Source organism: Anneissia japonica, unplaced genomic scaffold (genome assembly GCF_011630105.1).
Source record: "Anneissia japonica isolate Jap-2015-1 unplaced genomic scaffold, ASM1163010v1 scaffold9_len2422644_cov172, whole genome shotgun sequence".
Classification (NCBI taxonomy): Eukaryota; Metazoa; Echinodermata; class Crinoidea; order Comatulida; family Comatulidae; genus Anneissia; species Anneissia japonica.
In genome coordinates, this window is record NW_022758107.1 from 449,843 (window position 1) to 464,892 (window position 15,050).

Here is a 15,050-nt window from a genome sequence, read left to right on the forward strand (position 1 = left end):
AAAGCTAAAAAGTTGTGATAAAAGGTCTCTTCCGTTACATTTTAAAAATGGATACAAATACTGGCTTAACACTGTCAGTTAATCCATTTTCATTACAATTGGATTTGAAATTATATTTGATTTTTTTATTACCAGGTAAAATTTCATTTTAGATTATAACAGTATATATTATTATAATAAGTAGTCTTTTACATGAATTTGGTTTGAACTTGGACTGTAGGCCTACATCATTCAATACGTGGCAGAAGGGAAATTTACTTATTAACTTGTTAATGAAAAAGTGAGTAGGTAGCACTTTTTTGACTGGCAATGAATTTTATTTCACAAGCTTTCGCCCCAGTCAATGGGGCCTCATCAGGTGAGATCATGAATATTGCTGCATCTTGTGAACCACTTCACTCACCTGAAGCCGTTTATCGTTAGTCAAAAAAGTGCTACCTATTTTTTTTCATTTGTATACACTGACTATTACCGTACGTCTACTATACTATAGACGAATACGGGCGGCCTTTCATGGGAGTGCGCCCTCTACATGCGTTGCCATTACGGGGGGGGGGGCCTTCTGGGTTAGCTTCTTTTTCGACATAACTCTGCTGAATGTGTTATGGGTAAATTTCCCACGATTAAAAATCGAAAAACGGCACTGGGTTTGGTCTACAGGAGCTCGTGCTTCGTACAGGTCATTCCATTCATAGAAAAAGCCTTTAATGGTGAGAGTGTACCTGTCGTTAGCCATAGTAGCCTAGGTCAATACAAAACACCGGCTAAGTAAATATTATTGAGATTGAAAATATTATTATAGAGAATACTCTGTTCACGTTTAAATCAGGGGCAGCGCTAGCGGGGGTCCAGGGGGGTAAAGGACCCCAGTCTGGGACCATTGGACCCCTGCTTGGACTCCTCTGTCGGGGAATTTAGAGCAAGTTAGTCGGGGAAAAATCAAATCTCGAGCATTGAAGTACAATTCAAGCATGTATTACTAAGCTGTAAAATTTTAAGGAAAAAAACTGTTCAATGCGAGACGTGCTATATGTGAGGTGACGGTATACGCTTAACTTACATGGTTTTCTATCTAATTATCATTTCTAAGTAATAAATCCAATAATAAAAAAAAAAATTAAATTCCAGACAAATTCAATTTTTCTCCAATCGGATGGGGTGGGGGAGTAAGCTTTCCCAATGGGGGAGTGGTGGACCCCTTGTCGGGGAGCTTAGACCTCTCATCGGAGAATTCCTGGCGCCACCCCTGGTTTAAGTTAAAATCATTTATTAGTTAAATAAGACTATTTAAAGTAATTTTAAGAAATACTACTTTTAGGCTTACTCTGTTTCAAATAATCTTATATTTTAATAGATGTATGTAAATGTATGATATAGTGTGTAGTATAATATAAATGTTTTTTTATTACAATCATATTTAATTTAATGTAGAAAATTTCTAATTATTTATTTAAACATTACTTTAAATGATTTATATAAATATAATATTTTAATTAATAAATGACTAACTTAAAACGTGGACATACACTTTTTTTAAATTTTTTTTTATAAGAACACATTTTCTAAGAATAATGAGGCTGAAATTGCTTATAAATTAAGAACAAAATAAGAACAAATTGAGGCTAAGGTAAAATGTCAAATGAAATTTTTATTAATTTATACTGTAATACTGTAATACTTTGAAGTTTGAAAGTGTGTAAAATAAGAACAAAATAAGAACATTTCGAACCTGAAATCGGCCAAAAAATAAGAACACTGAGCCTGGGCAAAATTTTACTGGTTCTTTTTTATGACACCTTGGGAATTTTGTTGTTAACTTTTCATTAAATCTTGGGATTTTTAGAATGATAGGGATTTTAAATTTTTTTTTCTATCAATAAGTGAACAAATAGGCTGCGAATTTCCTTTTAACACCATAGTTTACAATTGTAAATGAGGAGGACTGTTTATTTGTTCAAAATAAAAGATCCATCGAAAGCTTAGACAGTAGTTTTTCAATTCTTCTGATAAGGCTATTGTATTAAAGCCATTTGCATCATTTTCCAAAAATAATAAGGTGCATTTTTAAAGTTAAATATCTTGATATGTCCCATTGGCGGATATGCTGTTTGCTTCAGTTTGGGATAGGTCTATATAAAGTTGAGCACTATAGATATTGCACCTATTGTACATTCAATGAAATTTCGCACCGTCCCATATCTTGCAAATGCTTTTCATTGTGTTTGAATTTGACAATTTAAGTTCAATAAAATCTATCAAAAATAGTCTCTTAGGCCTACTAGCTTGCACCTCCCGAATAAAATTTAAAATAAACGCCTTTTTTTTGTGTGATACAAATAAGATAAAGACAATTACCCTTTTATTTTTATGTAAATGATTTTAATGCATATAAGACATTCCCCACAACGCCAACCCCACCCCCTAAACTTACGAAAATTCTACAGTTGAAGGAAAACGAGCGAGTTATTGGTCTGCGAAAATCCAGAAACTGTTCCGTTATACAGTGCAACTTACAGATTAGTAAACTATAACATTCATTGGAAAAGCTTTTAATTGGACTTTATTTAAGTTGTATGTATATACTAATAGGCCCTATTTTGCGAATCTTGGGATTTTAATAGAAATCTTGGGATTTTTAAGACTCAACTCGGGAATTTTGATTTTTCTCAGTGGTCACACCACCCAGTACCAATTTTCGATTTTTACTTGCGGGAAATTTACCCATGCTGCTTCATTATTTGTCACTGTGGAGATCAGTACAAATAAAAGCTGTTTTTCCAACAAAAGAACCACAGAAATTTTCACTGCAGCTACAAAACACACGAGTGCACAACAATAGAACCCAGCAAAGCGAAGACGTCTTTCGCACGAAAGGTGTGCGGCTGATACGGGCCGCTGCGGGGCTATTACTCGCTCATTCAACCACCTTCTTCGGCTGCAATGGAGAAGCCCCCCCCCTCGCCCCCAGTTATGGCGCCGCCAACGGCGGCAGCGAGTATAAAAAGGTCACGAAACCGAATTAGTCTATACTATTTATTTTATTAACTTGTTATTTTCAACTTTTATAGGAAAATATGGAGCCTGGAGTGAAGAAACTGAGGAAATGCATGATGATTTAGGGGCGCGCTTCTAAATAGAAGACTACAAATTGATTGTAGTAAGGTGGTAAATTTGTGTCGTTGTTGGTGGAAAAGATCTCATCTAGTCACAGAGAAAAAATTTAAAGAATTTATCCACCGACATTTAAGAAACGGTAGTATTTCTGAAAAATATTGGAATATGCTGATTGCTGTTGTGATATGATGAACTTTGACATTGACAAAAACTGTAGGTGGGGGCACAAAATTTTAGAATAGATAAGTGAGTATCGCTTATTTCAATACTTAACATTGAGATACATTTAGCTTAGGGCTTAAGGGATGTGATACATGAATTTGAGGTTGGTGACAAAGTCTTTCCATATTGTTTTATATCTTGTTAAGTTGCCGATTAGATTTTATATTCCTCTAAAAGTAATAATAAATATTATTATTATTTTAAAATAAAGCGAATGTTCTCACATCACTGTTACTGCCTACAAGTTTATTGATGTATTCATAGACATTGTTAGAATATTTGGCTATACAAACATAAAAGTGAGAACATTAAATCTTCAAATAAATACGTTCTTTTCATTACATAAATCACCAGTTCAAATTGACCACGGATATTAGGGTGGCGAAAGGGGAAACAGATTAAGGGAGGGCACGTCGTGTCCCCAGTTTTACCCCTGCCTTCTTATTTTCAAACAGAAAAATGAAAGAACCAAAATGGCATACAAGTAATATACGTTAAAATTTTGTGACAGCATACTTAACACGAATCATACTATGTTCGGATACTTATTTATCCACCTTATACCTAGGCCTTTAAACTTGGTGCCCCTCGTTTAAACAAATTTGGATCTGCCTCGGCTTATGTTGAATTAATGTATAAGGTATTGAAGTTTATAATTACTAATCAAGAAGTACGGTATCAAACAAACCCGGTATTCCGAAATATTGTATAATTATATTGTGATATTGTGATATTATATTACCATTTTTTCATTACGTAAACCTACTCGATTATTATGTTCATTCTATTTGTAACTACAAAAACAAATAACTCATCTCTTTCTAACCATTGTCTTGATACATTTGTTTGCTCAATTCGATTTAAAACAATTTATTCATCTGTAAGAATATTATTTTTGAGGTATTTAATAAGACATTCTCCGAAGAACATCTGTTGCACAAAAGACATCTACAATCATAAAAAATATCAATACAGTTAGACATCAATTATTAGTTCATATCGTATATCATAAACCCAGTAAAAGTCAAAGGAAATTCGGAATTGCCATAAACTTTGTAGCTCCCACCTGCGTTCATCAACCAGACTTCGTCTCCGACATTCAGTTGAACTGTTCCTCCAGAACTCAACTGATCATTTCCAGCAGGGTCACTACGGTGCACAGATGTGATTATTCGCCCATTTAACTTCATTTTAATATACACAGGAGAACCACCGTACGAAAGAAAACTGAACATGAAGTAATAGAAACCGGAAATTCTACATGTAAACTTTCCGGTATTTTTATCGAAGTCTTCTCCGACATTAATCTCCATTGATGTAAATAGAATGGTCGATTCTGAAGTTGGGACGTGAGTGGTGCGTACTGCAGTAAACGCAGATTTACGGACTTGTGGCGCCTGCAATCCTGGTTCACCTTTTTCTCCATTTGATCCGGTGTTTCCTTTAGGTCCTTGTGGTCCTCTTTGTCCATGTGGACCTTGTTTACCAGGAGATCCTTCACTTCCTTTATCACCTTTTAGACCTTTAACTCCGGGCTCTCCCTTTTCACCTCTATCTCCTCTTTCACCTTTAATAAAATCACCCCTGTCACCCTTACTACCAGATGGTCCAGCTGGACCATATCCTCCAGGTGTTCCAGGAACTCCGGGGATCCCAGGTTGTCCAGGTGGCCCATGACAGCACATATTACAAGTTTGAGGAACGTTTTGCTCAGGTGTTGTAGTCGTAGACAAGCTTTCTGGCAGGCAAGTTACTAAACTGATCAGGCCAATTAATAGTGCAAATGATGTCAACAATGAATCCATACTTATTCTAAATAAAAAATAAAGAAATTTGTTCATTGTTTGGAAATTATTATCTGCCTGGTGAAATCCAACCATACGAAATTAATTTAAGAATGAATTGAAATAATATGGGACAAAATAAAAATGTACCGGTATCTCTTATTGTGCTACCACGCCACAATTCCTAGATACCAAATAATATTAATATATAGGACGCTCTTTGAAGAAGTACAGTATGTCAGGATTGTCCTGTTATGTTCGAATGGTTAATTCGATAAGAACCAACATTTACACAAATGTTCCTGGAGTGTGGCGTTATTACTACTCATTTAAGTACTTTTTCAGCCAGCAACTATCTTAAATATACTGTTCAGAGCGCAACTAAGTTTAGATACACCATGAAAAGTCAGACGGCCAGGGCCTAAACATCTATTAACACACAGATCTATTTTGAATTTGATATTACAAGCTAATTTATGGAAGTAATATATATCAAATTATATCAAAGTGTAAGGGAAAGGTAATTCTTCTCAATTACGATATGCCTATTTAAACCTATTTCTGTCAAAATTACTAAACAAACTAAATAAAAAACTTAGTAGGGCACTATTTAACAACTTGATTTCTATCAGAAATTTAGGGCGGACATTTTTCATCAAATAAACGTGGGTGCCGATGACATGACGTAGTATTGTTTGCGTTTCTTAGCAAACTTGTGTTTCTATATTGGAATTTGATGAAAAATAAAAGTTGTTCTTACCTCGAATATCGTAACAGTCTTAATGAAAAGACAAACAGCGATCGCCTACCTTCTGAAGCAATCTGTCAAGTGTCCTGATTGTTTATAACGTTTTCCGTTGGCTAATAAATACAGTATCTGTTGCTGAATAAAGTTGTTTATTTTAAGGACTTGTGAAACATAATATAACCATAGCTGCTTAGTTTCCAGCTACTGGCTTTTGAGAGTCCACACCCACCACCCGAGCTCTATAAACAAAACAAAAAAAAATCACAAAATGGAGCCATCACCTTCAATTTCTCTATGAATAAGCCGACAGCTTCATGTAAGCTACAATCAATGTTTCAGTTTCAGTTTTACTGTCTTAGTGCAATCTTAGTTATCTTAGACTAGGAAACAATAAATCAAGCAGGCTTTTACATGAAAATGGGTTGAACTTTGAACTGTACATCAAGAAAACGTTGGAGAAGGGCAAATTATTAACTTGTTATTTTGTTAACTTGTATAAGAATATGGAGTCTGCTGGAAAGAAGAAACTGAGACAATGCATAATGAAATGTTTATAGGGGTGCGCTTACAAAACATAGGTAAATCTGTGCCGTTGTTAGTTGAAAATGTATTTTTTCTAAAACATCTAGTTAAAGGGAGTTGGTTGATATGGTCGGATGAAATACTTAAATGTTAGAATTCACAGCAGTTCATAACTTTTTACTAATACGCTCAAAGGTTTATTCAGCATCAACTAACTACTGTATTGCAAATATACAATTTGACCAACTCCATGTTTCTGAGATGTTATTAGAGTTGGACCCTTTTAGAGTGGAGTCAGTTCCGAGTTGTTAGCTCTTAGTTCTGAATCTTTCAAGTCTTAATCTTTATCTGTCAGTGATATTGGGTCTCTATTATACTTTCTAGTATTAAGGCGTGTCATAACCAAATCACCTCATACGTTTGGGGTTTCCAAATGGAAATTATTTTTTATGGATTAATGACTTGTTTGTTGCAATTCCTTTAAGTATGACGGATCACTTGTCAAACGTTTGGTTCAAAAGTGACAATCAAATGTGTGGGAAAGCTTATAGCCAATTATCCAATAATATATCAATAGTTAGTAAGCCCATTTGGGTGTCAAGCTAAGTTGAAACCAAGTTGAGACATTCAACAGGACATCTATAAACAAATTTCAATGGTTATATAAGTTAATATTATTGAACCTCAATACTGCATTGCACTGGTCATCACAAAGAGAAGATTCATCAAATTTGTCGACCGACATTAAAAAGCATGTAATGCAAGTAGTTCTGGAATCTGTGGGATTAGGCTGAATGCTGTTGTGATATGGTATGCTGTTGTGATATGAAATAACAACATTATTTTCAGTATAATTTTTCACTTGGATAAGTGAATAGACCCAGCCATATTTCCATGAATGTAAAAAAAAAGTAAAAGAAAATAAAAAATAAAATAATAATAAAAGAAATATTTAAGATTATGTTTGAATTCGTCATTATCTAAAATCATATTAAAAGGAAATAAAGTGCCTGAACAATCAGAACATATCCAGTCGTCGTTAAAACACAGTAAATGGGAGACATTGTTACAATTTATACATGTATTGAAGTCAGAGTTTATATAAAACAATTCGTTGTGACTAAAAGTACAGTAATATGTGTTATTAATTATACAAAGCAGACTGCCAATAAAAACTAAAGCACAAAGCCAAAGGACAAAGTCAATAACAAACAAATAACAAAAAAACACAATTCGACAATACATTACGTTACCCCTGTTCGCGTAATTCTTTTACCTTTTTCTGCAGGTCCTTTCTTTCCCTTTGAATTTTATGGGAGACATCATCGGTTATAAGATCTTATTGCCATGAAAGGGGTTATTTCTCAGTGCAGTTGCTGTTTTTCCAGATAAAATGACGTTCTTTTGTGAAGACTTGATGAGCTTGACATGGATTGGGCGACATTTTCCTTCCATACGCTTGCCTGTTCGATGCGCTCGCTCTATGTCTAAGGCAATAGGAGCTGGTATTTTCAAGTGGCTGCGAAAAAAATCCATAGCGAAATCCTCAATATTTTTTTTCCCTTCAACATCCTCAGGAATTCCATGAATAATTATATTGTTTCTTCTCATTCTGTTTTCCATGTCATCTATTTTCGCCTTTAGCATACGCACTTCCTCTGATTCGACCATATCCATTTTTACAGATTCTATTTCGTGCTTGTTTTCTTCGACAGATTTTTTCTAATTCTTGGACACCGTCTTCTAATAACGAACACTGCATTTTAGTTTTACTTACAGTTTTCTCTATGGTATCCATTCTTTTTTCAAAGCAATTGAGTTTAGTTTCAATTGTGTCCAATTTCTGTAGCTGCACAGTTATGTTCTCAAGCTGCTTATGAATAGCAATTAGCGTTTGGTCAGCTCTCCCGCCGTCGCAATTCTCAACACCAACTGAACCACCTGTCTCAGCCTGGCTAGAACTAACTGCACTTGTTTTCCCTTTTCCCGTAGATTTTTCCATATTTTTCTGATCAACCTTGCTTCTTGTTTTCATCATAATACATTTAATGTGAGTACTATAATGTGTTTAGCGTTGATTTTGTAATGTAAGGAATAATTTGAAAGAAAATGTGGAGCTCAAATCAAACGTTACTACCTAACACGACGCATGCTCACAATTCTGTTTCTGAAACTCCTTTTATGTTATTTGCTTTATTTATTAAAAATTTATTTCATGGGTATACTACTCTACTCTCAAATATAAAACATGAACAATAAAGCCACCTCTGGAATTTAGGCAAAGAACAGATTAACAGCATGACAACCAGATACTTCTCCCCTTAGAAGTATCACCCCTCACAAACGTGCCCCATGAACATACAAAGTCACCCCTTGCAAAGTTCCCCCTGCAAAGTATCCTCCTGACAAAGTCACGCCCTAACATACTCTCATCCTATCAAACGTGCAAGTTTATAAGGGGAGAGTTTTTAAGTGGAAAGTTGTAAGGGCCGACTTTGCTAGTAGGCGAGTGTACTGGTGTCCTAATGAAATGTTTTTTACACATGCATTTTAAGAATGCAGTTATACTTTTCCTTTGAGGGAAGAGGTACTGTTTCATGCTGTATATCTGCTGTAATCTGTGTTGTTTTTAACTAATTCATTTTGAAATATTGTTAAGATATTGTAGCAAAAAAGGGTACTATTTTAAATTTCTTGTAAGACCATATTCTTCAGTTGCAGATTCAGGATTTTGAAGTAGAGGGACCCAAGGACAGACTTTCACAGATCGAGGGTCTATATTATAACCTCAGTCCCACCATGGTCAGGGCTAATGTAAATAAATTTGTAATTAGGGTACCACCAAATTACCGGAAATGGTGGTACTCTGAGACTTAAATTTTAATATAATTTTCCTTTTTTTTCAGCATTTAAAAAAAAATAATTTACAAAAAATGTTTGGGGGGTGGGAGTCCCAGGAGTAGCGGCAGTTTGGCGCAGCGGTTGCGGTTCGGGCTTTCAATCGTAAGGTCTGGGTTTCGAGTCTCCGCTGTGCAGAATCGCTTGTGTCCTTGGGCAAGGCACTTTAGCTACATTGCTTCAGTCCACCCAGCTGTATCAATGGGTACTAGCAAACTGCTGGGGACTAACATGCGAGGGACTAGTGTCCTGTCCAGGGGGAGTACAACTCTATTCCGCTTCACACTACAGAAACCGGGGATAAGCTTCAGCCCTATGAGCCCTAGTGGCTCGGAAAGGATTTAGTTTATTTTAGTTTAGGGAGTCCCAGGCTAGCAGGGCCCACTTGAATCCGCCACTGTTCTTTGTTTCAATTAATACCTTCTTTATTTTTCAGTCAAAGGGAGAATGCAGTAATGAGCACTTCAGGTCAGAGGTTCATTGAGATATCATTCTGTTCTTATCCAAATGAGGTGGACTTTGTTGAGTTCAGGCATTGCAAATTACCTGCTAATTTGCAGCAACCAAATGATAACATGGAGAAACAAACAACCATAGAGTTTTGCAAATAGTATGGGGTAAGTGTTGGATTTCATTGACAGCACAAAAAGTGGGATCTTTTGTCTATTTTGAAAAATGTTATCATTCATATAATTTGACCTATAATTAACAGTACTAGACAAATACCCTATTCTTTAAGATTTCAAATGAAGCCTGAAAAGGGTTTGTTTTGTTAATCAGAGTTGGTTAGTCAGCATTTAAAAAAAAATAAACTCATAAGCCTAATTCTGGGTTTTATTGCCAACAACGATACATTTACGTTGGTAAAAAGGGTATTTTGGACTCTTCTTTGGTTAAAAAAATTACATTTTTGTTTAAAAAAAAAGATTAAAAAGTGCACCTAGATATTCAAAATTTTGTTTTATTGGGGGCTTGGCAAACGCCAACTCTACTAAGAAGGACCGTATTATTATGCCATTGTTTGAATAATAATTTCAATTTGTTTCTTAAAGAGCCACGGTTGGTGTTCCCGAGGAATCTCCTGTCCATATTCACACAATCCTGATGTCATCCTAGACAATGCGCATTTAAACCAACGAAAAATGAAGCGTAAACGAAACCGAAAAAGAAAACATAGTGGAAATGAAAAAGACATTGATGACAAAAATACAGAAGATTCAGTGTTAAATAGTGACAATAAACATTGCCAAGAACATGAAATAAATGAAGAAACAAATGAAATGGAGTGTGAAGAAAAGGAGATAAATGCGTGCTTAATGCATATTGAGGCAGGTAGTAAACAAGAACTAAATACTGCTACTGAGATTAAAGAGCGATCTTTGGACAAGAGCAATTCAAATAGATATATGGCAGAAGGGAAGCACAGAGCAGGATTTGATGCTTTTATGACCGGGTTTTCGTTTGCAACTTTTTTAGGAAAATATGGAGCCTGGAAAGAAACTGAGGTAATGAATAATCAAATGAGTTTAGGGTCGCGCTTCCAAGTGGAAGACCTTACAAATCGATTGTACTTAAGTGGTAAATCTGTGCCGTTGTTGGTAGAAAAAAGTCATTTTTCTAAAACATCTAGCCATCACAGAGAGAAGTTTCAGAAGACTTGTCCACCAACATTCAAGCATGTAACGCAAGTAGTTCTGGAATCTGTGGGATTGAGTTGATTGCTGATACGGTGAAGTTTGGCATTATGGCAGACTGTAGCATTCAGTGGTGGTAATATGGAACACAATACAAATTGCATTATTTATCGGTATTTCTTGGATAAGAAAATAGACACATTTATATTTACATGAATGTATTTGAATATCAGTGCATGCAGAATGAACAGTTAAAGTGTAATTCCACAGCGAAATGAAGACATTGTTATTATTCGCTTTATACCAGAAATGCGTAGGCCTATGATGGAAGCACTGTATGAATTGGATGTTGCTGGCAAAATCTTTCCTTATTGTTTTATATCTTGTTGCTGTTTAATTGTTGTTATTCCTCTTAAAATAAAGCAAGGGCTCACTGTTTTTTTTTTACTGTTTTATGTGTTTATTAGGAGTTGTTAGAATATTTGGCCTTACAAAGACTATAAAATCCCAATAACAGAACAATTGCATTTTCTAATAATAATTTCCTTCTTTTAGTTACATATTTTGCCAGTTCAAACTGACTATGCATATTACAGTAGGACGGGAAACCAGGTACAGATTTAGGGAGGGGGACAGTTCTCCTGGTTTTGCCACTGCTGTCTTTTTATGTACAAAAATAAATACAAAAAATCATACTGAACACGATTCATTATTGGATATTTATTTATCTGCGTAATTATATTACATCTAGGCCTACAGCACAGGTATGCAAGGTGTGGGCCGTGTTACGAGCCTACTGATGGCCGTATACGGGCGCACTGCGAATAAAAGAAGTCACGTTGTTAGCGTCAAATAGAGAGTATGTTGTGTCATTTGTCTATGACTAAACCCACATATTTATAGTAACCAAACTATAACAGGCCGGATGTGGGACGACAGCGATTTTTTTGCGGCCCGCGAATATGAAATAAAAACTCTATGTGTGCGGTCTGCCAAGCAGCATTGGCAAGAAAGCACCTTGTTTTTTACGGCCTGACACCGATCATGTAAAAAGTAATATTAAAACTGGGAATAAAGTGGTGTAAAAGCAGTGCTTGCAGGTTTTTAGAAGCGCACCGGAAAGATCAAAGTTTGGGTGCGGCCCTCGGTGTTAAATCAGAAATTCTCTTTGGCCCGGACCGATTTTTTATGCCCACCCCTGGGCCCTGGCCTACATTTAAATTGGTGCCTCCACTCCTTGTTCAATAAATCCTGGATCTTCCCCTGTGTATTTTTCATTGAAAAACCATATAATTGTATCAAGGTTTTTATTTTCCAACCAAGAATGCTTTATAAAAAAAGAAACCCGGTATTCCTAAATAGTAGTATTGTTAGATCATATTACCATTTTTAATTACGTAAGTCTAAGTTTTTGATTATTACAGTATGTTCATTCTATTTGTAACATACTGAACTGTACTATTATACAAATTGCTCATTATTCCAACCGCTGTCATACGTACTTGTTTACTTAATTTCCAACAATTGAATTATTGAACTAAAGAATAATACTTTTTTTGTTAGACTTTCTCCGATGAAAATCTGCAGAACAATAGCCTTACTCATCTGCAATCATCTAAAATACAAATTATATCAATTATTAGTTCATATCGTATATCATAAACCCAGTAAAGGTCAAAGGGTGGTTGGAACTACCATAAACCCGGTAGCTCCCACCTTCGTTCGTCAGGAAAACTTCATCACCGACATTCAGTTGAACTGTTACTCCAGAGCTTAACTGATCATGTCCAGCAGGGTCACTACGATGTACAGATGTGAGCACTCGCCCATTTAACCATATTTTAACCCACACAGCAGCATCCCTGTACGACAAAAAACTAAACATGAAATAATACACACCGGAAATTCTACATGTAAATTTTCCGGTATTCTTATCAAAGTCATCTCCAACATTAATCTCCATTGATGTGAATAGAATGGTCGATTCTGAAGTTGGTACGTGAGTGGTGCGTACTGCAGTAAACGCAGATTTACGGACTTGCGGCGCCTGCAATCCTGGTTCACCTTGTTCTCCTTTTGATCCAGTCTCTCCTTGAGGTCCTGGCTGCCCTTTTTGTCCATGTGGACCTTGTTTACCAGGAGATCCGTCGCTTCCTTTATCACCTTTTAGACCCTCGTTTCCGGGTTCTCCCTTTTCACCTCTATCTCCTCTTTCACCTTTAATAAATTCACCCCTGTCACCCTTACTACCAGATGGCCCAGCTGGACCATATCCGCCAGGTGTTCCATGAACCCCGGGGATCCCAGGTTGTCCAGGTGGCCCATGACAGCACATGTTACAAGTTTGAGGGATGTTTTGCTCAGGTGTTGTAGTCGTAGACAAGCTTTCTGGTAGGCAAGTTAGTAAGCTAATCAGGCCAATTAATAGTGCAGATGATGTCAAAGATGAATCCATCCTACTTATTCTAAATAAAAAATAAAGAAATTTGTTCAATGCTTTGAAATTACTATTAGGCTAGGCAATCTAGCTCAAAAAATGGCCCAAAGTCAAACAAATTGCAAACAAAGGGGTTTTTTTTTAAATTTAAATATATATATGATGAGGGGATGAAATTCCACAAATCACAAAATAAAATGTATCTCTTTTTTGCTACCACACAGCAATTCCTAGGTACGAAATTATATAAAAAGCGCGTTTAAAAAGTACACAATTCTTGAGAAAGAATCAGCACTTCCAAATACGGTATATTAATTTGGAAAGCATGAATACCTTATATTTTATTGTTCTGAATGTTTAACTTTAAAGAAACCAACATTATACAAATGTTCAAGGAGTGAGACGATACGTGACCACTAATTAACTTTTACATACTATTTCAGTCAGGAACCATCTTAAATATACACTGTTCAGTGCTGAGCAAAACTGAAGTTTAGATATGCCCGGATCGCGAAAAGTCAAACGGCCCAAGTCATAAACATTTATCAACTCACATCTTTATTTAGAATTTGATTTTAGCAGCTAATTTTATGAAAGGGATGCATTATGTATCAAGTTTATCAAAATGTAAGAAAAAGCTAAAATTTTGTTCGATTATGACATGTCTAGTAGGTTTACTTCTGTCAAAAGTACTGTCGTTAACTTAAGACTCTAAAAGCTCAGATGTGGTAAGACACACTATTCAACAACTGAATTTCTATGAAATATTTTGTGTTTGATAATTAATGGGACTTTTTGTTTTATTAGATTAATGTGAGTGCCGATCACAAGATGAGTACAGTAGTATTGTTTGCGTTTCATAACAAACGTGTTTCTATACCAAGATACAAAAGGTTGTTCTTACCTCAATTCTCGCAATGGTCTTCCTGAAAAAGACAAATAGCTTAGGAACACAAAATAATCACATCAATGAGCCACCACGAAGGAGTTGTTTTATTTCATTATGGATAATCCGACATCGTCACGTGAACTACAATCATGAAATGACACTAATCATTGTCGTGTGCGCAATCTGAGTCATTGCATATACTAGGACACAATGATTAATATAGTAATTCAATTAGACTTTGACATACATATTGTTTGAACTAGAGACTGACATAGGCCTACATCAGTTTGTAAACGTTATTTTATGGTAAACAGCAATGCACTCCGTTACACCCCTGTTTTGTGAATTTGTATTGGAAAAAGTATGAAAAAAATGACGATTTTAGGGGCTGGTGCCGTGAACTTGAGAATATAGAAAATAATGTATGTATGTAGTATGTATATATACATATATAGGCTATTATATACATACAAAATAAAACAAAATATAAAACAAAAAAGTAATAATAATAACAGTGCTCGAATCATACTAGAACTTTAATGTGCCAATTTCTTGCACAGTGCTCGAATTATTGCAACGAATGTTTTGAATACTCCTGTAGTGTTTGTCCACACTTTACATATAATCTATTGAATACATGCATACAAAGGCCTATACTATATATATATATAGTTGGCATAACACACACATATATATATATATATATATATGTATATATATATGTATATATATATGTATATATATATATGTATATATATATATATATATATACTATATATATATATATATATATATATGTATA

The 15,050-nt window shown here is 35.2% G+C and overlaps 3 protein-coding genes across 3 annotated transcripts in view; 1 reads left to right on the plus strand and 2 right to left on the minus strand.

The window, feature by feature from the left end:
- LOC117125120 overlaps window positions 1-15,050 on the minus strand; it is a 28,508-nt gene that overhangs the window by 4,132 nt on the left and 9,326 nt on the right. The window contains exons 3-6 of the mRNA XM_033271518.1: window positions 14,264-14,285; window positions 12,569-13,387; window positions 8,040-8,414; window positions 4,351-5,148 (exon numbers count right to left, since the gene is read on the minus strand). Coding sequence (XP_033127409.1) covers window positions 4,351-5,148; window positions 8,040-8,414; window positions 12,569-13,387; window positions 14,264-14,285 — 2,014 coding nt within the window. The remainder of the gene's footprint in view (window positions 1-4,350; window positions 5,149-8,039; window positions 8,415-12,568; window positions 13,388-14,263; window positions 14,286-15,050) is intronic.
- Window positions 1,708-6,103, minus strand: LOC117125157 (collagen alpha-1(X) chain-like). The gene is made up of 2 exons (XM_033271560.1): window positions 5,881-6,103; window positions 1,708-5,148 (listed from the first exon to the last, which is right to left on the minus strand). The coding sequence occupies exon 2, from the start codon at window positions 5,139-5,141 to the stop codon at window positions 4,326-4,328; it is 816 nt and encodes a 271-aa protein (XP_033127451.1). The 5' UTR covers window positions 5,142-5,148; window positions 5,881-6,103; the 3' UTR covers window positions 1,708-4,325.
- Window positions 7,936-11,141, plus strand: LOC117125158 (target of EGR1 protein 1-like). Its single transcript, XM_033271561.1, has 2 exons — window positions 7,936-9,905; window positions 10,341-11,141. Exon 2 carries the CDS (start codon window positions 10,431-10,433, stop codon window positions 11,004-11,006), a length of 576 nt encoding a protein of 191 aa, XP_033127452.1. The 5' UTR covers window positions 7,936-9,905; window positions 10,341-10,430; the 3' UTR covers window positions 11,007-11,141.

Bases quoted from the DNA above. Each gene is read 5' to 3' on its own strand.
- LOC117125158 (XM_033271561.1), top strand. From the start codon at position 10,431: ATGAAGCGTAAACGAAACCGAAAAAGAAAACATAGTGGAAATGAAAAA.
- LOC117125157 (XM_033271560.1), bottom strand. From the start codon at position 5,141: ATGGATTCATTGTTGACATCATTTGCACTATTAATTGGCCTGATCAGT.